General features: G+C 48.4%; 1 protein-coding gene across 5 annotated transcripts in view; it reads left to right on the top strand.

Annotated features, from left to right (window-relative positions):
* NCKIPSD (NCK interacting protein with SH3 domain) overlaps window positions 1–12,469 on the top strand; it is a 53,687-nt gene that overhangs the window by 29,931 nt on the left and 11,287 nt on the right. For all 5 annotated transcript variants that reach the window (XM_075052644.1, XM_075052643.1, XM_075052646.1 and 2 more), the window contains 4 exons: window positions 7–635; window positions 7,773–7,943; window positions 9,133–9,219; window positions 10,671–10,809. In XM_075052644.1, coding sequence (XP_074908745.1) covers window positions 7–635; window positions 7,773–7,943; window positions 9,133–9,219; window positions 10,671–10,809 — 1,026 coding nt within the window. The remainder of the gene's footprint in view (window positions 1–6; window positions 636–7,772; window positions 7,944–9,132; window positions 9,220–10,670; window positions 10,810–12,469) is intronic.

Genomic DNA, 12,469 nt, shown 5'->3' with positions numbered 1-12,469 from the left:
TTTCAGACGCTGTTGAAATTATCCCTGGGTCAGCTTCTAGTGCCTCCTCTATAAGCACGACATCCCTGGATACCTTGTACACCGCTTCTTCTGTGTCAGAGACCGCTCTCCCGACAGCCACCTCCAGTCCTGCCAACACCCCACCCCCTGTCCCGAGCCGGAGCGTCCACACCACGATAACCCGCAATTTGGATGCTGGCTCTGTGGCCCACTCCCGCTATGGGACTTCCCCGAAGGATGGGGCCAGCAAATCTCCCCAGACCAAGAGGGCTGCCCCAGCACCACCGGCTGAAGGGGGGACCCAGAGGTCCCACACTGTGGATGGGGAGAAGGCTTCTCAGGTGAAGAAAGCTGCCCCGCTCCCCCCTGCAAGCCTGGATGCCTTCAACTCCCTCTGCCTGGAGGATAAGAAGGCAGCTGCAGTGGAGCCAGCATCACCAGAACCCAGTGGTCTGGCAGCGTCCGTGCCCAAGACGATAGGTGCCGAACTGATCGAGCTGGTGCGCAGGAACACCCACCTCAGCTATGAGCTGTCCCGCGTGGCCATTGGCGTGGTCATCGGCCACATCCAGACTTCCATCCCAGCAACCAGCAGCATCATGGAGCAGATTCTCATCTCCGTGGTGGAGAGTAAGGTAACGTGCACGCGGGGCTGGGCAGGGGGCTGCTGCAAACCATGTCCTAGCATCGGGCAGAAGGTGTTAGAAGCTCAATGAGCTCTCCGAACATTTGGGATGAGGGGAGGGGTGCTAGATGGGGGTAAATGTCTAGCCAAGGGAACCAGGGGTTTAAACCAGGTCCAAGTACTTGTAGCAGGAAAGTGGAAAACAGGTGAGTTTATTTCTCAAATGAGCTGCAGATGTATGATATAACCTTGAGTGTGGAGCTGGGGGTGAGAGGTGAAACCAGCTGAGAGGGCCCTTGGTGCTGGGAAGCACTGGTAGGCTGTGGTGGAGGGCTGGGTGTCTCAGATGAGGCTGCAGTTTGGGGAGAGGGTCCTGAGATGGACAGTAGTGAATTGAAGCACGTGAGCACATCAGGTGGGAGATGACAGCCTTCCAGGTCCCAGGGACAGCACTGGTGGCAAAGCAGCGGTGGGAATGGGTGCAGCAGGACTTGAGGCACACTGAGAAAGCTCTGACATGAGTTGTTGACCACTGATTGTGAAAGCTCACGGAGAACCACTGTGGCAGCAGAAAATCAGAGAAAGAAATGAATAGTGACTTTTTAAAGAGGTATTTTCTGTTATGAATGTGACAAATAGAAGCTGAGGAAAATTGAGCCTTTGCAATAAGTGCTTCTGTATAGAAACCTTTTATAAATAATGCATTGTATAAACTCGTTTTCTTCTACAGTACTGCACATGCTCTGTAGATTCAGCATGCTTATGAATACTATAAATCTGCATGGATTTTTGTCTCTTTTGATGATGGAGCACCCAAAACTTCTATATGTCTGGCCTGGTCTTTCATCAAAGCGATGAAAACTAGTTTTCTGTAGATGTGAACCTCTCTGTTCCATAACGCACACCTCAGCCCTGCTTTTTTTAAAGACCATGGAAGAAGAGTTTTTCAGCCACTGGAGGAAGAGCATTATCTTGAGCTCTAAAGTTCTAAATAAACCTTATGCGAAAACGATCATATATTCCTCCTTTCTCTGCGGCAGACATGCAAGGAGGGAAATAAAAGGATGCTTCTTGCAGCAGTCATTGAAATGGCAAAGTGCACCTGGGCAGCCCTCCACTTCAGTTGTACAGATAATAAATTTCAGCTCCCACTTGCTAAATACAGCCCTGAGGAGTACGCTTCATATAACCATCTAAGATTGGAGTTCCATTGCTAATGGCAAGATTATAATGAACTGCTCAGAGGCATTTGAATATGGAAAACTAATGGCATTCAAATTGTAGACCAAATTGTAATCTGGTTAACTGTCTGCACTGTATAGAGGGTCCTATAAGCAATCATCAAGTCTCAGTTTGTGGCCATAACCCAACAGTTAATTGCTTCCTACTTCAATAACAATACTGTGTCAATGTGAGATCTAGATTCAGCAAAAAAATTTAGCTGTTTCAAGCATATGTTCTGGCTCTGACTTACACACTAAGTTCAGTTTTCTGTTATTTGGACCTTAACCAAGATTTGAATATTATTTTTATCTTTAATACCTGTTCTCGGGATACAATAAGCTTAATTCCACAGAAGTCATTTAGTGCCAGGTTTCTGCAGAGGGTGTTTGAAAACCTCCATTTCATGGCCATTGCTGCAGACCAGCCTGAAAAAGACAAGAAGAAATTCTGATGCTGTTGCAGGGACGAGTATGGATCTATTCGTAACTGATACAATATCTGTCATCTAGGACATCCGTGGGACTTAAAAATGCCCAGTACTGTACGCAGAAGGTCCTGTACCATCTCGTAATACCTCATCATACCTATCTTGAGTGGTACTGCTTTCAGAAGGAGAGCCCAAGTGAGCTTGCACAGTGCTTGCGGTGTGTGTTTTTCCTCAATGTCCCACACAGAAGATGTAGCTCTGCTGATACGTAGGGGCCTGGTCCCAGATGAGGTTGTTCACCTGGTGTGGAAAACCAGTTCTAACAGTTGAAAGGGCAGTCCTGAGTAGTTGTGGGGTGGCTGTACTGCTGTAGCTTCATTAGCGTAGTTTAATGGTACAATTTATTATTCTTGACTTTGTGTTGTTCATTATACCAAATTGTTGCACAATCTCAGGGGTTTCTGTGTATAATTGTTGCTGAGTCATCAGTTCTAGGTCAGGGGCTTTTTTTTCTTTAATTTGTAACTTCTGAAATCCCTCTACACCCTAATCCATGCAAATACATGGTCAATTCTTCTTTTGCATATTTTTCAAGGTCTTTCTTTCACCCCCTAAAACAGAGCGACTTATCAGCTTTGATTTAAAGCTTTGGTCTGCTCCGAGTAGATATACCTGCTTCAACCTTTTGTATCACGTTCTTTAATTAGTTATATCCTTTTTATTCCTATTCCATTCTTACTTTGAAGTCAGATCACTGGTTTACTAAATCAATTCCAGAATCCATTACCTCGTTCCTGTCCCCAGTGCCTTCTGAAGGTTGAATTGCAGTGGCACTTCCCTCTTATTTACCTTTCCACTCCTCCAGCATGGAGTCTGCCCAGACAAGTGTTTTCAAGAGAACAAAAGACCCTTCTGCCGGGACAGCATCATGCTCCTGCTTTTAGAGAGGTAACATAAGGCTATGCTGGGGAAACAGCAAAGACAAGGAGGGTGCTGAGGTGCGCACACCTTAGGAAAGATGCTTCAGAGGTACCATACTACTTGGGTAAGCCTAATCTGCAAGAGCAAACGTGCTGAGTTGGTTTCCCCGTGTCAGGATTTGGCCTGGCCTTGGAAATGGCCCCTCTTCTTGTCCTTGAGCTGGTTCCTGATGGGTGGCATGGTGACTGGGCAAGATGCACAAAGGGAAATTAAAACTCTTTTCAAAGGCATTGCCGTAGTGACTGTCTAAACTGGAGCTGGCTTTCATGGGAACTCGTTTGAAATTTGGATGTAACTAAAGATAATATAGGTGCTGCCTGGTTTTCAAGCATCTAGAGAATCACTTGGATTAGCATGTATTGGTGATACATGGTTGCCTTCAGCTCTGCTGAATTATCTCCTATTTGAGAGAGGGGAGTACCGTAGAAGTCTTGTCTAGGGAGGTCGATTTGAGGATTTATTAAACTGAGTGCGAGGCAAGCAAAATTGCCTAATACACAAGCTAGCTACACCTTGAGAGGGAGCGCTTAGAAATCACTTACCTGCTTTTTATTAAATTAGCATTGCTCTGTTGCACTTGTGACCCAGACCCATCTCTGGGTTGCCTTAAATTTGAGCTTGAAAACTGCTGACAAAGGTGTGTAAATCAGTTTGCTCTTAGAGATCAGCCCAGGCTGCTGGGTGGGGTCCAACGGTTCCTGGATGTGTTGAGGTGGAGGAACAAGTTAGGAAGTTGTTGTGGGAGGTGACATATTTCCAGAGGGGGTTTCCCTTGTAGTACTGGGCTGTGACCTGCTCCCAGCTACCCATCACCAGTGCCTGGTGGCTGCCTGTTGTCCCCAAGGAACCCTGGCAAACCTCGTGGCAAATGTGGCCGAGCTCCCTCTGCTTCCCCTGAACCCATGTGGGCTGCCTCTCGCGTGTAGTTCCTGTTCATTCATTGATTTGGCTTTGCTTAAAGGAGAATTGCTTTTGAAAAGATACAAATGCTTCTCTGGGACTTAGCTTTTTCCCTGCAGGAGCTTTGTCCTCCTTCTCGCCTGGCACAATGTGAAGGTCATCAGGGTGAGTGCTTTCAAGGCTGAGTCCTTTGGTTGGGCTGTTAGTGTGCCTATGTAGGGCTCCTCCTTAGTGAAATACTGTAACAAAAGTGAATCTGGAGGGTGGGAGGAATGCATTAGTGCTTAGGCAGGTCCTTTGCTCACTAATTGCTAGAGGAGCCTTTATGAAGGTCTGTGCCAGAGTCTTCATGCGCAGCCGTCTCGGTTCAGCTGTAGATGCGCCACGCTCATCCAGAGAGAGCTGCTGCTGCGTACATCTGCGGAGCAAATGTGCATGGGCTGCAGATGGCCAGGACACCTGAAAAGCGAAGGCTGCAGAGACCTTACTGAAGTACAGCTAACGTGGTGGTTGAAAGCCAAGCACTCCTCTCTCCCGTGCCACACCGCAGGTCTGTGCGTGGCAGGCACTGTCTCCCTGAGGAGCTGACCGGCCCTGCGACAGGGCTGTGTCCCCGGGGTGTCCAGCCAGGAGCAGACCTGCTGCTGCCAAAACAGTGTGTGGGAAAGGCCCGTCCTGGGAAGCTTGGCTCAGCTGAAGTCAGGTGTCTCTCTTGCACCACATTTCATCTGGTTTAGCAGCTGCCGAGGAGCCTGGCAGTCTGCGTGTGCCGAGAGCAGTGTTAGCTGCCTGGTTTTTTTAGATGGTGCTGTAGCGGGAATGGTTTGCTGCCCAGAGAAGGGAGGAATTCCCACAGCAGTCCCCCTGAAATGTGTGTAAAAAGCTGCTATACAGTTTACCCAAGGCAGATCTGTGCTCATCCGGATGGAAACTGCTGGTAGGTGCACATACCCATGCCACTAGTGATACACCACACTTGCTGATGTAGTGGGGAGGGAGGCATGGGAGGAAGCAAGGAAAAAATGGGACAAGAACTCAGCAGGACAGCATCTGGGTTTTCGTGGCAGACATGACCACCTCTGAGCAGTATGGGTGTGCCGAGGTTCCCAAAATGGTTTGGGGCTGCTCAGAAGGAACAAAATCCCTGTAGCAGTTTGTTCTGCTGGGTTGGGGGGAGGGAACTATTTGAAACAGCAAGATAATGCAAAGTGGCATTGTCAGAAATACCTAAACCCCCTCCTGCTTATGGGCTCTCCAGCAGATTCCTGGAAACGACCATATGATGAGGCTGCAGGTTGAAGTAGCTGCCAAGATGCTTGATAAGCAGAGACCTGACCCTGGTGGTGGGAGGGCTGAGAATGGTGCTGAGAGTGCATTGAGACAGTGCGTGGTGTAGTTATGCTGGTCGGATTGAAGAGCTTGTTAATGGATTGATCTCATCCAAGTCCATTAGGAGCTTGATACTCAGTGGAGTTGTAAGGGCTGCACATGAAGGATTGGAGGAAGCAGATTAGTGATAAGAGGCTGAATAGAGTGATCATTAAAACGAGTACCCATTAAAATGCTCATCCAAACAGACGTCCCAGCAGTGGACTGAGGCAGGACCAGCCCTGCACTGCTGGCAAGGAGGATGTAAGGTACAGAAATGGAGAACCCTCTCCCAAGCAGCTGGGATACACGAGGACAGGCAGTGTTGTAGGTCCTTCTAAAGAGAGGAGGAGATGATAAGACCAAGCGAGTCTCTTAACTAACGTATTTGCTTCTGTGGTAAGTCACCATTCAGTGGGAGATGCTCCTGTGTTTGTGTTCAGCTCCTGAAAGCTGTCATCCTCTCTCACAGCTGGTTACCTGGTTTTCTGCTAGGCCATCCACAGCTTCCCAAAATGTTAAGAGTGTACAGAGGCTTGTGTTAAACTGGCACGCTCCTTCCTTCGTTACCTCCCTGACAAAAATTATGTAACGAGCAGCGACAAGAAGAATACTTCTTTCTTATATAATTGAAGCATTGAATTGAAGTCCTAATTAGTTCATACCCCAAATACCCCAAAGCAAATTACTAACAAATTTGTCTCTAATAAAGCAGACAAGACGTTACCGTTAAACCTGGAGTGGTTTTCCCAGAAAGGGCTGAAGGAGTGCAGGAAGGGTGCCGCTCCTGCACTGGGCAGTCTTGCGTGGTGCTGGCTGCTCGTGTCGTGGGTGTGTGACTGTGCGTGGGCTTGTGTCTCCGTACAAAATCGTTCTGCTCTGCTTGTAATGTGAAGGTCTGCTGTAAAGGCTTGCTGCCCCTGGCCGTGCAGCCAGCCTGTTGGAAGTAGCTGTACCAGGACAGGAGCAAGTCTTCTCCAGGTTTCCAGGAGAAGACAATGTGCAGTAGCAGGGTGTCCTGGCTGCTAGTGGTAAAGGCTTTTTCACACGGAATGATGTGACTTGTCACTGCACGCTGCAAGACTTCATCCAAAAATTGTTAAGCGCTTGGTCTCAGCCAGCGGGTTTTTCCTGTTTGAATTTCTCAGCTCAGTTCTCTTTCACCTTGCTGACCTCCTGCTGCTTGTTGTCACTGCTGCCAAACCCTTTTGTATATAATTTAAGTTCTTCTGCAGATTAGTCCTTATCTCTCTTAATGGTGTCTGGGCTCATCACCTGTAATCAACCTGGTTCCATGTGCTGGTCCCCGCTTCTTGCCCTGCTTTCGGGAAACAGGTAGTTCATATGATGTACTTAGGTCCTAGAGAATTATCCTAAATTGCAGACCACAGCAGCTGTTGGGGCAGGTTAACTGCTGCCTGGCTACTCCCCTCTTTCTCAAAGGAGAGGAAAGTATAGGAAAGACAACTGAGGAGTGAAGCATTTGTGGTAAGGGTTAGGTATGCAGTTAGTCTGCATCGTAGCTACAAGCTCCAGAGCTGCTGTGAGCGGTGGTTGAGCTCTGCTGTTTGGAAGAAAGCAGAACCAAAGCGGCCCAAGATGAATTGGTTCTATCCTTGCTGCAGAAGGTGGCAGACGTAGTATTGAGCAGTTGGCATATAGAGTACGATGCAAATGTTTGCTCCCAAGTCAAGGATTAAAGGAAGGTCTGTCCCTTTCAGGCTGGAGGGAGGGGGCAGTGAAGGGAACTTCTGCTTTCTGGAGGCAGTTGTGCAGTGTGGTGGTTTGGTGTCCAGGACACATCTGTTTTACTGGGGGTGAGCCTGCAGCTGCGCTCAGCTGCTGCCTGGCAGCGGTCCTGGTGGTTACTAAATGCCATAAGAGAAAAGGGGTATAGCTGTGTCTGAGTTAGGTTTCTTGGGTCCATTAACATCCTCAGAAGACAGCTAATGCTTCAGCAGGATAGTGGCAGCTTGGATTTAAAGACTTTCTGACTGTGCACCAGTTCTGGCACCTATTTCAATTCATTCATTGCATTAGCTGTGCAAGGAAAGGAGGCAGGCAGAGGCCCCAAAAGTATGAGAGCTGAAATAATTGCACGTGTCTTAAACTTGCTGGTTTTTTGCTGCCAGCTCTTGACTGAATGAGGTCAACTGCCAGTCCTGAGACAAAGATTAGAGGAAACAGGCACCCAAACAACAGCTAGCTGTCAGCACCCCACTAACCAGTTGTTTTGCTATTGTGCAGAATCTGAGTGCGGGGCTGCCCTCGGGACAGATCTGCCACGACGAGCAGCGGCTGGAGGTGATCTTTGCAGATCTGGCCAGGCACAAGGATGATGCTCAGCAGCGCAGCTGGGCGCTCTATGAGGATGAGAACGTCATCTGCTGCTACCTGGAGGAGCTGCTTCGCATCCTGGTGAGTAAATTTCTTTCTTTACAGGCAGAGCAGAGCAGACAGCCCTGGTGAAGTTCCTTTCTTCTGACCTCCTTCGCCCCTGTGTTGCCATCAGATCTGTTGTTTTAGAGGGCATAGGTTTCTTGTGCATCCTTTACCATCAATGTGAAGCCCTGCCCTCCTGTGTGGGGTCTGCAGCGCTTTTGAGCTGCCTTGCACTTTACCTTACAAAGCTGTTCTGAAAAGAGTTATAGAGCCATTCTTCATGATAGCTGTGGTATTTACCTATCACAGGAGAATATAAGCCCTCAACTCCAAAAAAACCCAACCTCCCACAGAAAACCTAGAAGTCTGCTGTGAGGGTTGTAGCACTCCTAGGCCCATTTCAAATGTCTTCCATTTAAAACATCGTCTGTGGCTGGGAAGTACCTGTGGGGTGAGGCCCATTAAATGCAAAGAAAATTCTTTGGTTGCCTTGACAGTGAGCTTTAAAGCTATTTTTGTGAGAAAGTATAAAGTATCTCACCACATCTGTGCGTACAGGAGAGGTACATCCCCATAGTGAGCAGCAGTGGGAAATACTGTCCCAATGCTGTTACTAGCATGTACAAGCCCATCTGTGTACTGTGATGATATGGGAGCTGCCACTCGGTGCAGTGACGTGGTCTGTGTTACAGGTGCTGGTGTGGGGTTTGCTCTGGCACCTATTTTGTATTCCTCTCCAGTTCTGACATAAGCAGAACAGATATTTTTTTGTGTAATAAATGCCCGTGTCTTTGTCACTCAACATACGGCCTGTGCCGCCTCGCTGTGGGCCTGCAGGGCGAGGCGGAGGTGGATTTTGTGCAACCATTCCCTCATAATTTAGGGGTGGGAGATGTACAATACTTCTCAGGATGGGAACGGTGCTGGAGCTGCCCTGTGTAACTGCATGATGCAGTCATCAAGGTGCTGCTCAGGTCATGGGTTTTTTAGATGTTTTCAGCCCAAGACATGTTGTATGGCAGAGACATATCTCAAGAATTCACTTTGATGCAGAATCTGCAGGGTGGCGGTTCTTGAGCTGTCTGTGCTCTGCCTTCAGTTTCTTTGTGAGATGGTTGGGCTGGGGCTACTGAGATTTGAAAGCAGCTGGCCTCCGTCAAGGTACCTGCGGCAGGCACCTTGCTGCTTTGTGCCACTGGGCTGACCTGTTCATTCCTTCTTCCAGACAGATGCAGACCCAGAAGTTTGCAAGAAAATGTGCAAGAAGAATGAGTTTGAATCTGTCCTGTCCCTTGTGGCGTATTATCAGATGGTAAGGTGGGAGAATGCATCAAATATCTCTTTTTGAGATTTCCCTGAAGATGCAATAGGGCAGGGTTGCGATGATGAATGTATGGGAGACATTCCCCCTGCACAGGGCAGTTCTGTGAACTAGATGGAGTTGCAGCACATCCCTTTTGTGTGCATGCAAGTTGTACGGAAGAGCAGAGAGAGGATGGTATAGGCTTCGAAGCGGTAGCTAGCACTGTGAAGGGTAAAGCTTGCTGCTTTTATTAGCTCCATGGGGGGACAGAATTGGCATCACTGTATGTAGAGGAAGGATTTCCAAGGATGCCTTGGGAAAGCTGACAGGCTGTGACTGCTCCTCTTTTAATTGATACACTCCTGTGCATTAGTGAATAGCTTTGCTTAGGAAAGTAGGTTGTGAGTAGAAGCCTTGGGAGTGAGGAAGGAAATCAGTATTCAGAGGAAGAAATTGAAGTTTTGCCTTCAACGCCTGTGTGGTGTTGCTTTGCCCCTCTCCTTCCTGTAATGTGCTGTTGTAGGACTCGGGGGGGGTTGGAAACTTGAGCCCATCTTGTCCCTAAGTCCCCAGCTACAGCACATCAAGCCTTGTGGCATTTAGCTTTCATCTGGCATTTCTGTGTCTGAACCCAGAGCTCAGCATCAGGGGGCTGTAGCATACCTGAGAGCAATGGGAAGGCAGGCTGGGTATAATGGAGCCTGCTGGCTTTTACTGCCTGCTCTTCTCTGACCAGGATTTCCAGGAAGCCTGACCAGATAGAGAGCAGTTGGGTCTCCAGTCCCAGCTGCTGTCGTGCCCAGTGCCAGAGCTTGGCTCACTTCTGTTCTCTGAACCCTGGAGTTGTTGGCTGAGGCTGTGGTATGAAGGTTACCCCAGTACCAGAGCTGTGTGGGAGCTGCAGGTTGAGCGTCATCTTTGCTGGAATCCCTGGATGTCCCAAAACTTTCTGGTTTGTACCCTCTGCTCCCAGCACAAACCCAACAGCTTCACAGTGGAGGAGCTGCTCCCATGCTGTTCATTAACCATCATGTGCTAAAGAGGATTTCCAAATTTTGGGTTGTCAGGAAACTTCCTTCAGAGCAGCATTTGCAAAACCTCAGTGTGCTCAGAGAATCCTGGCTACTCAGCAAATTAAATCTCTGTTTGCTGGGGATGGGTATAGGTTGTTGATTTGTATCATATTTAGTGGATGAAGTGGGGCATTTCAGAACTGAGCTCTGGCTGCCACATGCCCTCTGACTGCATATGCCAACAACCTGTAGCCACCCCAGTTGCGAATGTTACCATAAAATGACTCCTGTGCTGTTTTTAAAAGCTAGTAGAGGTTCTGGGTTCACTGTCACCCTGGGAGGGTCTGTGGCTTCCCAACAGTGGGAACTTGTAGCCAGTTATGTCTCTGCCTTAGAGTATAAGCCCTCATTTGGGACATGGTTTCATCTAATAAATTACTTCTGCAGGAACACAGGGTGCCATTACGGCTGCTGCTCTTGAAGTGCTTTGGAGCCATGTGCAACTTGGACGCTGCAGTCATCTCAACACTTGTAAACTCTGTGCTGCCGATGGAGCTGGCCCGGGACATGCAGACGCACACACAAGGTGAGCCAGAGCTGCTGTACCCAGGTCCCCAGGAATGTGTCTTTCCATTAGATGATTTACAGCAGCACTGGTGGCCCCTCATTGCCTGACTGCTCTACGTGCCCAGTGCTCTGGGGAGAATGGTGTCTGTTTTTAAAGTTACTCAGGTTCTTACAGCTGTAAGTGGAGAATGCACGGGAGGGGATGTTTCAGTCCAATGGTGCAAGGCCCTCTAGCTCTTGAACATGCCATTAATGATCTGCATCACTTCTTGTAGGTGTCTTAAAGTACATTTTGAGCTGTTCCAGTTTTGTTTCATGATGCTGACAAGAGACACCTGCAGATCTCAAGGAAGATCTCTGCAGCTTCTTATAGGCAGGTTTTTTTCAGCACTCTATGCCGGATCTTTGCATTGTTTCTTGCTGGTGAATGAGATGTATGCTGGTTAAAGGAAAGGGCCTTCTCTCCACCACTGTACTGAGAGATGGTAGCGCTGTTAAAGTGGCGGTCTGGGTCCTCTGCAGGATAGTGCCACAGCTCTCTTTCCCCAGCTCTTTGCTTTCCATACTCAGGCTTTGCCCTTGTGTTCCTTCTACTTCATGCTCCTGCTCCCTTTGTTAGGGTGACCTGTCCGTGCTATTAACAGGAACATCCTTCCTGCCCTTTAAGCTCCATGTGCTCAAAAGCTCAGTGGTGGTGGTGTGGTCAGATTTGCTGGCATTGTCCCCCAGAGCTCCTGCTTAGCCCAGTGTCCTTTATCTCCCAGCAGCCAGGAGCAGGTGCTGAGGAAGAGCCTAAGAACAAGGTGAACATGTAGTAATACTCCCCTGACATTACCTTCCAGCTCCCTATGCGTACCTGGCCCTGGCAGTCACAGCTTTACTCCCCATTTTGAAGTCAGCCTGTAGGCCAGCAGTGCTGGCAGTGGCATATACTATTTAAAGGAATATTGAAAATCCATTGTTTTGTGCTCATCATGACCCACAATTAAAGTAGCTGTTGAGTGACCATGTGGATCAAATCAGAAGATCCCCGGTGTTTGGAGCCTTGCTGCCTTGATTGCAGTCTGTAACCTGTTGGTTTGCTGCGGGCGTCATGGAGCTGTGGAGAAGTATAATTTGATGATGAGACTGCGTAGGGATTGACAAGTCTGTGCAGAACAGGTACCATCACACCCATTTCATGGGAGCCAAGTAAATGTCCAAGATGACCACTTTGGATGTGCATAGTAGATGTCCCTCTCACCTTCTCCCTGTGGTGAAGATCTCACCACAGACTGTGCCAACCTGACTGTGTGGACTAATGGGGCTAATCTGGTGTCTGGAAAGGGGTACGAGAGGTGAAAATCAAGCCTGTTGCAGAAGGCTTTGAGCTCATCTTTGCTTAGATACTTTGACGTGCAGGCATTTTCAAAGGTGGGGAGTGCCTGAAAAATAGTGTTTCAACTGAGGGCAGGGCAGAGCACTGGTGGTGTGGTGTGGGACTGAGGTCATTACACCTGTGTTAGCTACACCTTCTCTTTGTGCTACTGCTGCTTGTCAATTCTATGCAGGGAACTTATCACGCTGTTGGTGTTTTTATCTGGTTATGCATGAGAAACTTCTTTTCTAGGCTGAGGTTTTACTGCCCAAGAAGCAAATATTACTTGGTTATAGGACTATGACTGTGCTTCTGTGGCAAC

This window comes from Buteo buteo, chromosome 21, assembly GCF_964188355.1.
Source record: "Buteo buteo chromosome 21, bButBut1.hap1.1, whole genome shotgun sequence".
Classification (NCBI taxonomy): Eukaryota; Metazoa; Chordata; class Aves; order Accipitriformes; family Accipitridae; genus Buteo; species Buteo buteo.
This window is presented reverse-complemented; position numbering and strand designations above follow the sequence as displayed.